Raw genomic sequence first — 12347 nt, 5'->3', positions numbered from 1 at the left:
GGGCTTAATCCTCAGTGCAAGAAAGGAAGGAAGGAAGGAAGGAAGGAAGGAAGGAAGGAAGGAAGGAAGGAAGGAAGGAAGGAAGAAAGGAAGGCAGGCAGGCAGGCAGGCAGGCAGGCAGGCAGGCAGGCAGGCTGGCTCGCTCATTGGTCAGTGAACAAACACTTAAAAAGTATAAAGTTTTATACGTGGTAACAATAACTTGTACAAATGAGCAAAATTATGAAAAACAAGTAAACAGATTTCTTTTCCTAGACAAGAATCTTACTGTGCAGCCTAAGCAGGCCTTGAACTTGAAACCTCCTGCCTTAGCCTTCCCAATGCTAGGATTACAGGCCTGAACAGGCACATTGACATTTTAAGGAACATTTGATGTGGTTCTATTAATTACAAAATACATTAAGCTTAAAGATTGAAAAATTAATCCTGATATCTATGTTGAAGAAAGCACTGTTGGTACACACATCTAAGCAAGCTAAGAAAGGTGTTTACTGCATCACTATGTGGGAAACTAAAACTGTGACCCACTATCCATTGCCAGGGTAATAAGATACTAACCCAAAGGTGATAATATATAACCTTTTAAAGAAACAAATGCCAACTCTAGATATCGACACAAACAGATCACAAAATACATCCTGACTGAAAAACAAGCTACAAATAATTATGGTAACTATAGTGCACAGTAAAAACAATAAACAAAGCTACACCAGGCAAAGTGTACTTCCTACAGACATGTATTTTTCTAAATGGACTACAAATGCAAACCCATTAAACTGCTTACTCTGGAACAGAGAAGACAGAACCAAGTCTAAAATGCATCGTAAAACACTATGTTAGCAGAGAAGTGTGTTCAACCTGGAGCCTGTGAGGCCAAAGCTCCAGTCCAACATACACCAGTAACCTTATTTAAAATATTGTGCAGGAGTCTTTCTTTGCTCCATCATGAATTCACAGATGACAACACAGCCCAGCCAACCAATAGGCTAGCTATCCCTATTACTTTATCTACAAAGCATCCAGGTAGATATGTATATACTTAAAATTAAATGCAAACTTGTCAACAGAGAGACAAGTACAGCTGTGATATTCTACCTCTCAAAAGAAAACTTTCTTTATTCACCCATCATTTCCAGATTACAAAGTATGTTCACAATTGTAGGCAATTGTTAAAGACTATATACTTTAAAAATGTTTGCTTTTAGTGTAAGAAAAAATACCTTCTCAATAATGGCCAAGAATGAATCAAATTAGACTTCAAGACTGTGCTGGCTAATTTTATGTCAACTTGATACACACTATAGTCATCTCAGAGGAGAGAACCTCGGTTGAGAAAACGTCTCTGGAAGATCTGGCTGTAGGCAGGCCTGTGGGGCATTTTCTTAATTAGTGACTGGTGGAGGAGGGCCCAGCCACTGTGGGTGGTGCCATCCCTGGGCTGGTGGTTCTGGGTTAAGAAAACAGGCTAAGGAAGCCATGAGTAGTTAGTCAGTAAGCAGCTCCCCGCCATGGCCTCTGCATCCTGCCTCCAGGTTCCTGGCCTGCCTTCCTGATGATGAGCTGTGAAAGGGCATCGCAAGCTAAAGAATCCCTTTCTTCCCCAAGAAGTTGCTTTCTTTGGCTGTGGTATTTCATCACAGTGACAGTAACCCTAAGACAAAAAAGTTCTTTTAAATGTAGCATTTTTGGAATTAATTTTCAAAACTTAAAGTTAATCTGCAAGAGTTAAATGATGTACAAAGTCCCTGTCCCTGGGCTATTCATGGCTGTTGGGGAAAGAAGTCATCGTCTTCAGCTGTACACACATTGGTGAGCCCACCGTGCTACAGTGGATAGTTTCACACCCGTGGGCACACAGATGGCCCTGGTTTACACTCAATGGGTAACAAAAAAAATTACAGGAAAAGCACTTGTAGGGAAGAATAGATTTTGAGGAGGATGAGAGAGAAATACAAGAGGGTCACACATATTGTACACATGCATTAAGTTGTTAATATATTTACTCAATAATCAAACATCCAAGTCTGGGCTTGTTGGGAAGGGTTTCAACAAGAGAAAAGAGGAGAGTGATGGGGGGTGGGGGTGGGAAAAATAACAAGCACTCAAAATACACATGTATAAAAATGTCAAAGAATAATAATTCTAAAAGCTGTTAAACACTGCGGGGTAGGGAGAACAGAAATCCCTAGTTTTCCTGCGTCTCAGTGATCCTTCTAAAGCAGCTGGGATGCTCTACCTAAGTATACAAGCTGACACCTGCTGACTCACACAGTATAATATCTGTGTGGGCATCTTTATGTTCACTTAGAATCAGTCTTCAAAACAAGCATATTTGAATGCTTACCTAAAGAGCATAAAAACTGTAGCAGGCATCAAGAATATTTCATTACAAGCGATGAATTTCAAAATATTTTGTTGGTTAGTACTTAATTTATCCAAGAATGATCTCAACAGAGGTAAACTATTTGAACCCTTTGCCTAAAACAAAAGAAAACAAACATTAGAAGTTACTAGGCATCACTAACAACTCAGTCACCCTAGTACCAAAATATGTGGATGCTTGCTAAAGTGGCACCACATTTACATACAACACACTCATTTTCTATACATTAACCCATCTCTACATCTCCTACATCTTAGTGCGACACAAAAGCTGTGCCGTTGTCTCACTGTACCATTTAGGGAATGCCAAGAAAAGCCTGTTCAGTTCAGACACTCTTTTTTGGCAAACACTTTTGATTTATGGTTGATCAAACTGAAGAACTAATGAACACCAAAGGCTAACTGTCAGTACCTGACAGGTAACACAACCAAAGGCCAATTATTTCCAAGTAACTTGAAGAACTTGCTCGTTGTGCTTCCCTGCTTTAGTCTGTGTCTCCAAAGAACCCAAACACGCCAACACATTTTGGCATTCTTACTTTATTTCCCACAGAAAGTTAAATTCCACCCTCTCCACAAAAAACAGTGGTTATTTCTCCCCAGTTGTAACAAAAATCTGACTGTCCAGCAACAGTTAAAATACCTGTGACCCTCAGATAACTAACACTACAGATTCTGGAATCCTTAGGGCTTCCGTGGCTAGAGAAATAAAGAAGTATAATAAACCCACAGACTCGGGCCAGGCATGGTGGTGAACACCTTTAACCCCAGCACTCGAGAGGCAGACACAGGTGGGGATCTCTGTGAGTCCAGCCCAGTCTGGCTACAGAGAATTTCAGGCTAGCCAGGGACTCTGTATAAAGAGACAGCCTAATAAATAAATAAATAAATAAATGAATAAATAAAAAAAATTCAGGAAAATAACTCTTAAAGTTGCTATACAGACACTTCCCATGGTTCTACTGATGCATAAGTTAGCAACAGTGAAGAAGATCTCTGACGCCTTATCAAACTTAACACATTTAGTGAAGATATATATTTCAAACTTCAGGGAACTGGAAGACAATTTTAAGAATAATCCTTTCTCTACAAAATAAAGCTATTTTGTGACATTTCAACCATACAATCTTCAAATCTAAAAGAATTTATCAAAGTTTGTGGAGACTGCAGGGACCTTTGGTGAGAACTGCCTAACACTCAAACTCATGCCGACTTTCTACACATGCCGACTATCTACAATCTCCAAGGCGACGAAACAACATTTACTTACATCCAGGACCTTCTTAGTGTATGTGGCAGCATGGAGCAAAGAAAATAACAAGACTGGAAAAATACTCACTGGAGACCCATTAAGGAAAGCCGTCATGTCACCAGGCACACATGTACATGGCTATGTATTACATGCAAAGGAGAGCTGAAGCAACGCCTGACTGTGAGTTTAGTGGAATGGCTTTTCTTTTTCCTTCATCTTTCAATCAAATCAAGTTTTGCCACCCAGAAAGAAATAACTTCTTTTCTAAAGCTTTCCAGCTGTTTGGAAAGTCAAAATCGTTTTCAATAAAGCACCATAAATACCTCCTAAATAAAACTAAACTGCAGGCCACCCCAAAGGACTGAGTACAGTTTTTAACCCTACAATGAACTTTTTTTTTATTACTTTTAGTTGTGTGTGCCTGCATGCGTTTATGTTCACCACACACATGCAGGTGTCCTAGGAGGCCAGTGGGTATCGGATCCTTTGGAACTGGAATTATAGGTATTTGAACCAAACCTGGATCTTCTGCAGGTATGGAAACCATCTCTCCAGTGTACCAATTCGACCTTAATCACAGTCTTCTACAGTGATTTTATGAATTCTTTTATGAATTTACACTGTTGACAAAAGTTAATGGCTTAAGTCCCATTACTTTGAGAAACTATACTTTTAAGAAAAAAAAAATCTGAATTTGTAAAAAAAAAAAAAAAAAAAAAAAAAAAGGCTGTATACTTCAGCTTGCATAAAATCTACCACAGGTTCTATGAAGTTAATTACAATAGCAAGGAATTTTTACACTAAGTCCAATGGTATGGCCTTATACTGTGGTTAAATACAAAATTTTTATTCAACTTTTCAAAAGAAAAAAATAGAAACAAATTCCCTCCAATTTTTGTTAGGTGAATAATAGAAAACCTATCATGAGACAGGATCTCATGGAAGCCCAGGCTAGACTTGATTTTCCAAGTGCTACAATTACATGCCTGGTTCAAAGTCACTTTTAAATTATTTAGAAAAGATAAGGGGTGAAAAGGCTACCATTTTAGTCTTAAGTGCCAGTCACTGACGGAGCAAAAACAATATACCACATTAAGAACAAAGGCCCAAGTACATGTGTAGGGTTACTCTGAGTCGCTTTTGCATGCTGCCGTAATTCCCAACTTCTTTATGGATTAGCATTCTTACCACTCATTAATTCATGTTCTTGCCACCGCTCAGTATTTCCTAAGAATTACCTTGTTGGGTCAACTTGCTGCGTTTGTTTGCTTTTTGAGACAAGATATCACCATGAAACCCTGGCTAGCCTGAAATGAGCTATGTAAATTAGGCTGGCTTTTAACCTACCTGTGCCTCCTAGGCCTACAAGCCTATACTACCACACTTGCTTATGTCCTTTCTATTTTACGTACAGTGAAAGTGAATCCACTTTCACTTCATGTACTTTACTAAGTCATTCTGGATTAATTTTTGTCCCTGGCTCACCGGAAGCTGGGGGAGCCAAAGATCTTTTCTTATGTGTTACTTATTCTAAGTAACACATTTGTAGGACTGGAGAGATGGCTTGGGGATTAAGACCACTGGCTGCTGCTGCAGAGGACCTGAGCTGGATTTCCATCACCCACACAGTAGTGCACAACTGTCTGCAACTTCAGTTGCAGGGGTTTTAACATCCTCTTCTGATCCCCACACGCATCAAGCACGCATGTGGTACACATACATATACACAGGCAAAACACTCATACAGGTAAGTAAAATGAAATTTGCATCTTTCCTCCAAGATATAAAGTCAATGAACTAAAAATTTAAATATTGAATTCAGGTATAAACTTGTGCCTTGAATGTTAACTGTTAAATATCCAAGAACATTGAGAGATGAAGTTTAAATTCACAAAACAGCTCTACAGAGTTTACATTTCAAATTTTGGGGACAAAAATTCAAGTGACAGACTAAAAGCAAAATAGCTTTATGAATTCTATCATCACTGTATCCTTCCAACAGGAAGACTCCACTGTCCCAGCTATGAAAGGATACTTGTAACAGGGTAGGAGTTGACGAAGATGAGTGAATACAGCAGGTAGTGGCAGCTGTCCTCTAACAAGGCCTGAGCCAGGAACGCTCTGCTCAACTGGAAGTGAGGTAATCTCTGATGCAGTCTCAGAGCACTGGTCAGAGCATTGGCCAGCAAAGCACGCTGGTAAAAGCTTGCTGCTTCATGCAACCTGCAAATTACCAGAGGAAAAGTTATTATGAGACTTCAAGAGCTACCACGTCTCTTCCTTTTGTGAATTGCATCATAATTGCACAACACCTAAATCATTTAATTGTTAATAGAAAACAAATTACACAAATGCACTCCACATTCTGGGAAACATCTCCTCACATATACATCCAACTGATTAGTATAAAGCAGTCATACTTTTGTCAACTTAAAAGACCTGCAGAATCCATCTCAACCCAAGATATCTAGTTTTCCTCAGATTTTCAATGAGCAGTCACACAAACTAGAAATAAAACATCCTAATTGGTATTACTAGATTACTGTTGCTTTTAAGTGGGCTTTGTGTTAGTCTTAATCCCATTTACAATTTAACAATTCTAAAGCTAAAAAGCAGTCCATAGATACTGACTGAACACCTCTGAGTCAGAAACAAGATAATACATACCCAAGAAGAGGCAGAACGAACAAAGCGGAGCAATAAACTGTGAACAGGCGAGAAAGCCACATTGCTGTGTCCAGTTTATTGGTCATCATGAATTGCTAGATTTAAAAAAAAAAAAAATTATGGTACCCTAAGCCCAAAAATTATGTTAAGGACAAATTATGCACTATAATCCTATGAAGACTATTGTAACACCACCTTGTCCTATTTGCTTTTGCAGATCAGTAAGTGGAAACGCATGCTACTTAACCACCTCCTCACACATATGCTGTGGAAAGCATGAGAAACACTTTCAGAAAAAAATCGGGACAGTAAAACTTTCTGTGCTATTTCAACATTTATAATAATGGCTCCATGTACTTTAAAACAACTTTAAATAATGACTAGTGGCTCTCAAGAGAATTTTAATGTCTATTCTTAGAAAAATCTCAAACCCAAATAGTCAGGACTCAGAACTGAATAAAGCATCTGATATTAGGTCTGGATTAAATAATCCATTAAAAAGAGAAATGTAAAATCATTGCAACAGTTGGCATAGAACTCATTGATCTATAGACTATTTGTCTATGTACATGCAGAGGTGCCTAGCACCCCCAAGTCATTGGAAATAAGCCTATCAAATATGAACTGCTATCTGCTTCTCAGGTCCTATTACTCTGCATCTCCTACAGGTCCCATACAAGTTTACCCTGATATCAGTGGCCCTAGATTAAGCTTATCATGAAAGCAAGAACTTAAATCTGCTTTAGTTCGAACAAGCACCTCACACCAATTTCTAAAGAGGCTTTCATATTCTTCACTATAATGCTCAGAAATAATTTTAATACCAAGACATAACATATGTGGGTATATGAAGTGAAAGGAGTCTTACAATACATATTCTCATTAAATGTGGTGGAGTTGTTTCTAGTTGGTGCTTCCAATAAGCTGATTTTGAAACATATTCATACATCTATCTGAAGGTTTTAAATACTAGTTTTAAGCAATGTCACTGTTTTTGTGCATGCAAACATTTTTAGGAAAAATGCAAGTATATTTAAAATTCAAGTTTATTTTATTACATGCCTTTTAGTTACATGCTAGCAATTTCAAAAATAAAATATACTGCTAGTTTATTCTATCTAGACCCAGCTATGATTCTGTGATGCTACTAAATTTAGCTGACTGGCAACAGCAGCAGTCAAATGCAAGGATGAAATCTAGATTACCATGTCAGTTTGTTCAGAGCCTTCTCTTTACAATCCATTTGTTGGGCCATCAAGACAGCCCAGCAGTAAAGGCACATGCTCCCAAGGCTGATGACCAAGGTGTGAACCCTGAGACCACTGTAGATGTAGAGAACTTATAAGAATAAGTTGTCCTCTGACCTCCACACATGATACTCCCTAATGAAATAAGTATTTGTGTAGGGTTTTCATTCTTTAGCAAGTCACTGAATTGACCATTTTAGACATCTATTCTAAAGATTTGATTTTATTATTTTTAACTGTGAGTATGTGTGGTGCATAAAGTAACCAACGGAGTCCAGGGGATCCCCCTGGAGCTGGAGTTACGGGTGATTGTAAGTCCTCCCCCACCCCCGACCCCCTCTGTGGGTGCTAGGAACTGAACTAGGGTCTTCTGCAAAAGCAGCACTCACTTATAAACACGAGCCCATCTACCCAGCCCTTCCTCTGGGTCTTCTGCATGTACCTACACTCCACTACAAAATCAAGGAGCTGAAGAGGCTGGTTTAAGTAGAGTGAACTGCCTGGTATATATAGTTCCAGAACAACTACAACAAAAATATTTTAATGGATCATGGGACTGAAGACTCGAGGACAAATTATTCACAGTTTCGAAGTATTAGGCCAGACAACGTCTTACTTACAAAGGGCGAAATCTATTTTTACAATGGCAAATCAGTTGATTCAGGATCACACCTGAATTCCCCAAAGAATCAACATAAAATGGTTCTTGTGTCCTGAGAAGGACATAATCAAAATGTAATTTCAGTTTCTAGAGCCTTCTGCAAAACAGGTCTAGACTTTTGAAACTACGTGTGTCTTCAAAGCCCAGAGAGAGAGAATAGAGGGATTTCCACTGACTGACTGGGAGTAAAGAGGCAGGACAAATAAACACAATGGCTGCTTCCCAGAGTGGGCAAGGGACAATGGACAGTTAAGATAATCTGCACATGAACTACAAAGTAGGTTAACATACATCCATGTTCAATTCCCCAAATGTAATGAAGTGGAAAATAATACTTAAGTATTTGTGGGTTATCAAGAATCTCCAAATGGGTCAGCAAAGTTAAGTGCGTGTACACAGTACAAGGGTGTTGTAAAAAGCTTTTTTTTTTTTTTTTTTTTTTTTTAATCTAAACTTCAATTTAAGGGCAAAAACACAAAAACTGCCTCGGGTCGACCTGTAGAACAACATTTTTAATTATAAAGTTACAAAAGGGTGGTCCTCCTCTTTGTAAACAACTAATCGAAGAAACACACCACTCTCTCTCTCCCTTTTGCAAAATTTCTTAAAAGGCTTGAAGTAGGTACAAAGGGCAATACCACGACGCGCACCATGAGGCCTGTGGGTTGAATAAATGGTATCTTCCACCTTGGGGGCCGAAGACGATCGGAGACCGCGGTGTGGGAAGGGGCAAAGAGGCCAACATCCCCAGTAGACAGGTGACAGCCACCTGCTCCAGAACTGCCTGTTGTCGCCTTTGAAACAAACTTGGAGCTCCTCTCGCCGCCACTGCGCTCCTCCCTAACCCCAGTCCGGCAGGCAGCGGCTTCTAGAACCCTCTAGCCCTCTCAAACACTTCCTGCTCCTCGCCAACTCGGGCTGATGGAGCCGGGCGACCAGGCCGCTCACTTACCACAGCGCCCGCCCCTTGGGGGCCGTTCGGGGTCGTATCCGCCATGGGAGACACTCGGGAGCCCGGGACGCTGCGACAGCAAAGAAGAGCAAAACGTCAGTGCGGGGCGACGACCCTCCGACCTGCTTTCAGAGCCGGCAGGAACCCCAAACCCCCGAAGGAACGGGCCCTCCCGGACGCGTGCAGCACACGGCCGCAGAAGTCCCCCTATGGCGGTCCGGTAATACCTGCCCCGCTCGGTCCAGACCAAAGCTGCCTTTCTAGAAAGACCCAAGCGAAGGCGGAGCTTCGGAGAAAGGCCTTAAAGAGCCGATCGACGCCGCCGGTTCCCGGGGTTGCAAAACCGGAAGTGATTTTTTCTTTTTCACGTGAGGCAGGCGGGACGTTGAGAGTCACCGGGCGTGGTTTCCGGAGGCATGATGGGAAATGCAGTTTTTCTCCTTGTTTTGATTCCACCTACCCTACGAGCCAATTGGCACGGAAATGTTAAGTGAAACCACCGAGGCAACTTTCGTCTTAACCAGCACTCAGGCGACTTTCCTCGCTGGCTTCCGAACCTCAAAAATCTCTCTACTTCCATATACAGAAGCTTCAGAAATATCTATGATCTCTCCAGATAGCGATTCACCAAACCCTGTGATTTAGTTTCCTTATTTCAAGCACTAGAGAAACCGGCTATGTGACGGACGCATGGAGAAAAAAAAAATGAACATAACACTGACCTTCTCAGAGACAATAGAGCAAATACGACCATAAGCTGAGTTAATCAGGGGTTCCTGGAAAAGTAATTCTGGCCATAAATCTTGAAGGGAAAGGAGAAATTGTATATGAAAAGGGAAGGAGGTTCCAAATAAGGGAACAGAGCAGATAAAGTAACAGAATGAGTCAGGACAGTTCGGTGTGAGCTAACTGAATGAATGGGTCTGGGGGGGATGAAAGATTTGGACTGCTGAGAGGCAGGGTGTGCCAAGAAAACCATTACATGAGGGCATGGGAGGGGTTGGAAGGAAAGGGGAGAAATGATGAAGTTATATTTTAATTAAAAATATTTTTAAAGACTTATTATGTGTACAGTGTTCTGCCTGCATGTATGCCAAAACTTCTGAACTTAACTCTGCAATCTAGGGAGCCAAGTTACAACTTTCAGCAGAAGTGTGACATCATCTGTATTAGAAAGATCATAGGGAGGCCATTGCACACAACTAGGGAGAGCAATGAAATCCTGCATTGTGGTGATGGTGTGGGAGAAAAGAACAGGAAAGAAGACTTGAATGTGGCTTCCATGATTTCATGTCTGGCTAGATAAAAGGTATGCAGGGGTGGGGCTGTCGTCTGCAGAGACTCGGAGAAGAGGCATAGAGAAAAATGAAAAAGAAGAACAGAAGAGAGTGGTGGAGGACAGGAAGCTGACTACAGATCTATACTCCAACTTAGGAACCGAGTATCTCTAAGCTCCTCCTTTCTCAGAAGTACAATTGCCTTTATGATTCATGGCAGCCCAGGCGCCAGTCCGCTGCTGTCTAGGAGTCAAAGGATGCTCTGTAGAATGTTGTAAACTTTTCTTCTAAGGCCAATGTCCACATTCGGGTCCCCACAATCTCCAGCCTAGATTCCCTATCACCCTAGCTCAGCTAACACATTATCTTCTCTGCATTGCTGGAGTATAATTTGTCCCCTATTTTATCATTTATCATTTATTTATCATTGTCTAATATTTCTTTTTGATTATTTGTTTAATCTGCATCTCCTACCATGTATGGGTAGTGTGTGTGTGTGTGTGTGTGTACATGGACACATGTGTATCTTGGTTTACCTGGGGTGTCAAAACAAATACAACAGACTGAGTAGTTTAAACAGTGCAACTTTTTCCTCACAGTTCTAGATGCCTGGAAATTCTAAATCATTTTATCAGCAAGATGAGTTTCATTCTAAGACTTAGTGTTGCTGACTAGATCAGTGATCTTTTTACTCTTAGTAGCAGAATTTGATTTCCTTCTGCCTCTTCTGTATTCCCGAATTTGCTGACTATAAGTAACTATACATAAGTAGATAACAATGCATCTGGTTTACACTAAAGTTAGACCTTCAGTCTTCCTACTCTCCATAATAGCTAGATTTTCTCCTTGTGTTCCTATCTCTTCTAAAATATAGAAATCTGGAAGGCAAATGGAGTCTGTTTCTAAGTCTATCCTCAAACTTCAAATGAAACCGTACGAGCAGATGTTATTTCAGTTTCGGTTAACTCAGTGAGTACAGTTCCAGGCCATTTGGGGACAGTAGAAAATAGACTGAGTCCACAGTGGAAGCTGAAGCTGCTCTGCAAAGGCACTAAAGCAAAGATTCTGCCGAGAGAATGTTTGCATCTTCCGCCTGATAGTTCTCTCTTTCTCTTCCCTCACTGCTCTCCAGCTTTGAAAATTACTCTGAGCACATTTTATTTATGGGTTAGGCAGGCAATAGCATGTGTGTAGAGGTCAGAGGACAACTTGTACGCACCGTAAGCACAGTAATTAAAACCTTAAGTGTAATATTAACCATCACCCTATGTGAGTATGAACCCAGAATTCACACAGTAGGAGATCACCAACTCCTGAAAGTTGTCCTCTGACCTCCATACCTATGCCATGTCATGCCTGCCCTAACCTATAAATAAAATGTGATTACAACACACATACACACACACACACACAGCTTTCTCAGGGTGTACAGGCTGTACCCTGTCAGCCCATTTCCCCCTTTTCCCAGATGTTGAAGACTATTCTTAAATTGACTGAGCTCCTAAAATATTCTGTTCTGGCAAGATAACAGGTCATGTGACTAACTGGTATTTTTGCTTTTGTAATCAAACTCTGTTTTAAAAAGATGATCAAGACAAAAGCAAGACATGCATGTTAATATAAGACCCTGCCTACACCTAGTCAAAATACACATAATTAAGTGGGTTTGCCTTTATAAACCCTGGGCAGACATGGCTAGGTGCTGCATCTTGGGAGTGCTCTCAGGCACAACCCTGATGCCTGTTTGAGCACCAGTACCTAGATAATAAGCCTCTTCTTATTAAAATGTATTCGTGGCCATGATGAATCCCCAAGTAACCTCAAACCCATAGCAGTAATCAGGCTCGGCAGCAAGTGCCTTTACCGATGAGCCATCTTGACGGCCCAAGACATCTTTTTTTTTTTTTTT

The 12347-nt window shown here is 40.6% G+C and overlaps 1 protein-coding gene across 2 annotated transcripts in view; it reads right to left on the bottom strand.

The window, feature by feature from the left end:
• Tmem33 (transmembrane protein 33) overlaps nucleotides 1-9534 on the bottom strand; it is a 22903-nt gene extending 13369 nt beyond the window's left edge. The window contains exons 1-6 of one of the 2 annotated variants that reach the window (XM_021162530.2): nucleotides 9389-9534; nucleotides 9162-9231; nucleotides 6302-6396; nucleotides 5670-5857; nucleotides 3653-3720; nucleotides 2345-2478 (exon numbers count right to left, since the gene is read on the bottom strand). In XM_021162530.2, coding sequence (XP_021018189.1) covers nucleotides 2345-2478; nucleotides 3653-3720; nucleotides 5670-5857; nucleotides 6302-6396; nucleotides 9162-9206 — 530 coding nt within the window. In that variant the 5' untranslated portion in view covers nucleotides 9207-9231; nucleotides 9389-9534. The remainder of the gene's footprint in view (nucleotides 1-2344; nucleotides 2479-3652; nucleotides 3721-5669; nucleotides 5858-6301; nucleotides 6397-9161; nucleotides 9232-9388) is intronic. The other variant, XM_021162531.2, reaches the window with a different exon arrangement.
• Nucleotides 9535-12347: the final 2813 nt, after the last annotated feature.

Source organism: Mus caroli, chromosome 5, assembly GCF_900094665.2.
Source record: "Mus caroli chromosome 5, CAROLI_EIJ_v1.1, whole genome shotgun sequence".
In the NCBI taxonomy this organism is placed as follows: domain Eukaryota; kingdom Metazoa; phylum Chordata; class Mammalia; order Rodentia; family Muridae; genus Mus; species Mus caroli.
This window is presented reverse-complemented; position numbering and strand designations above follow the sequence as displayed.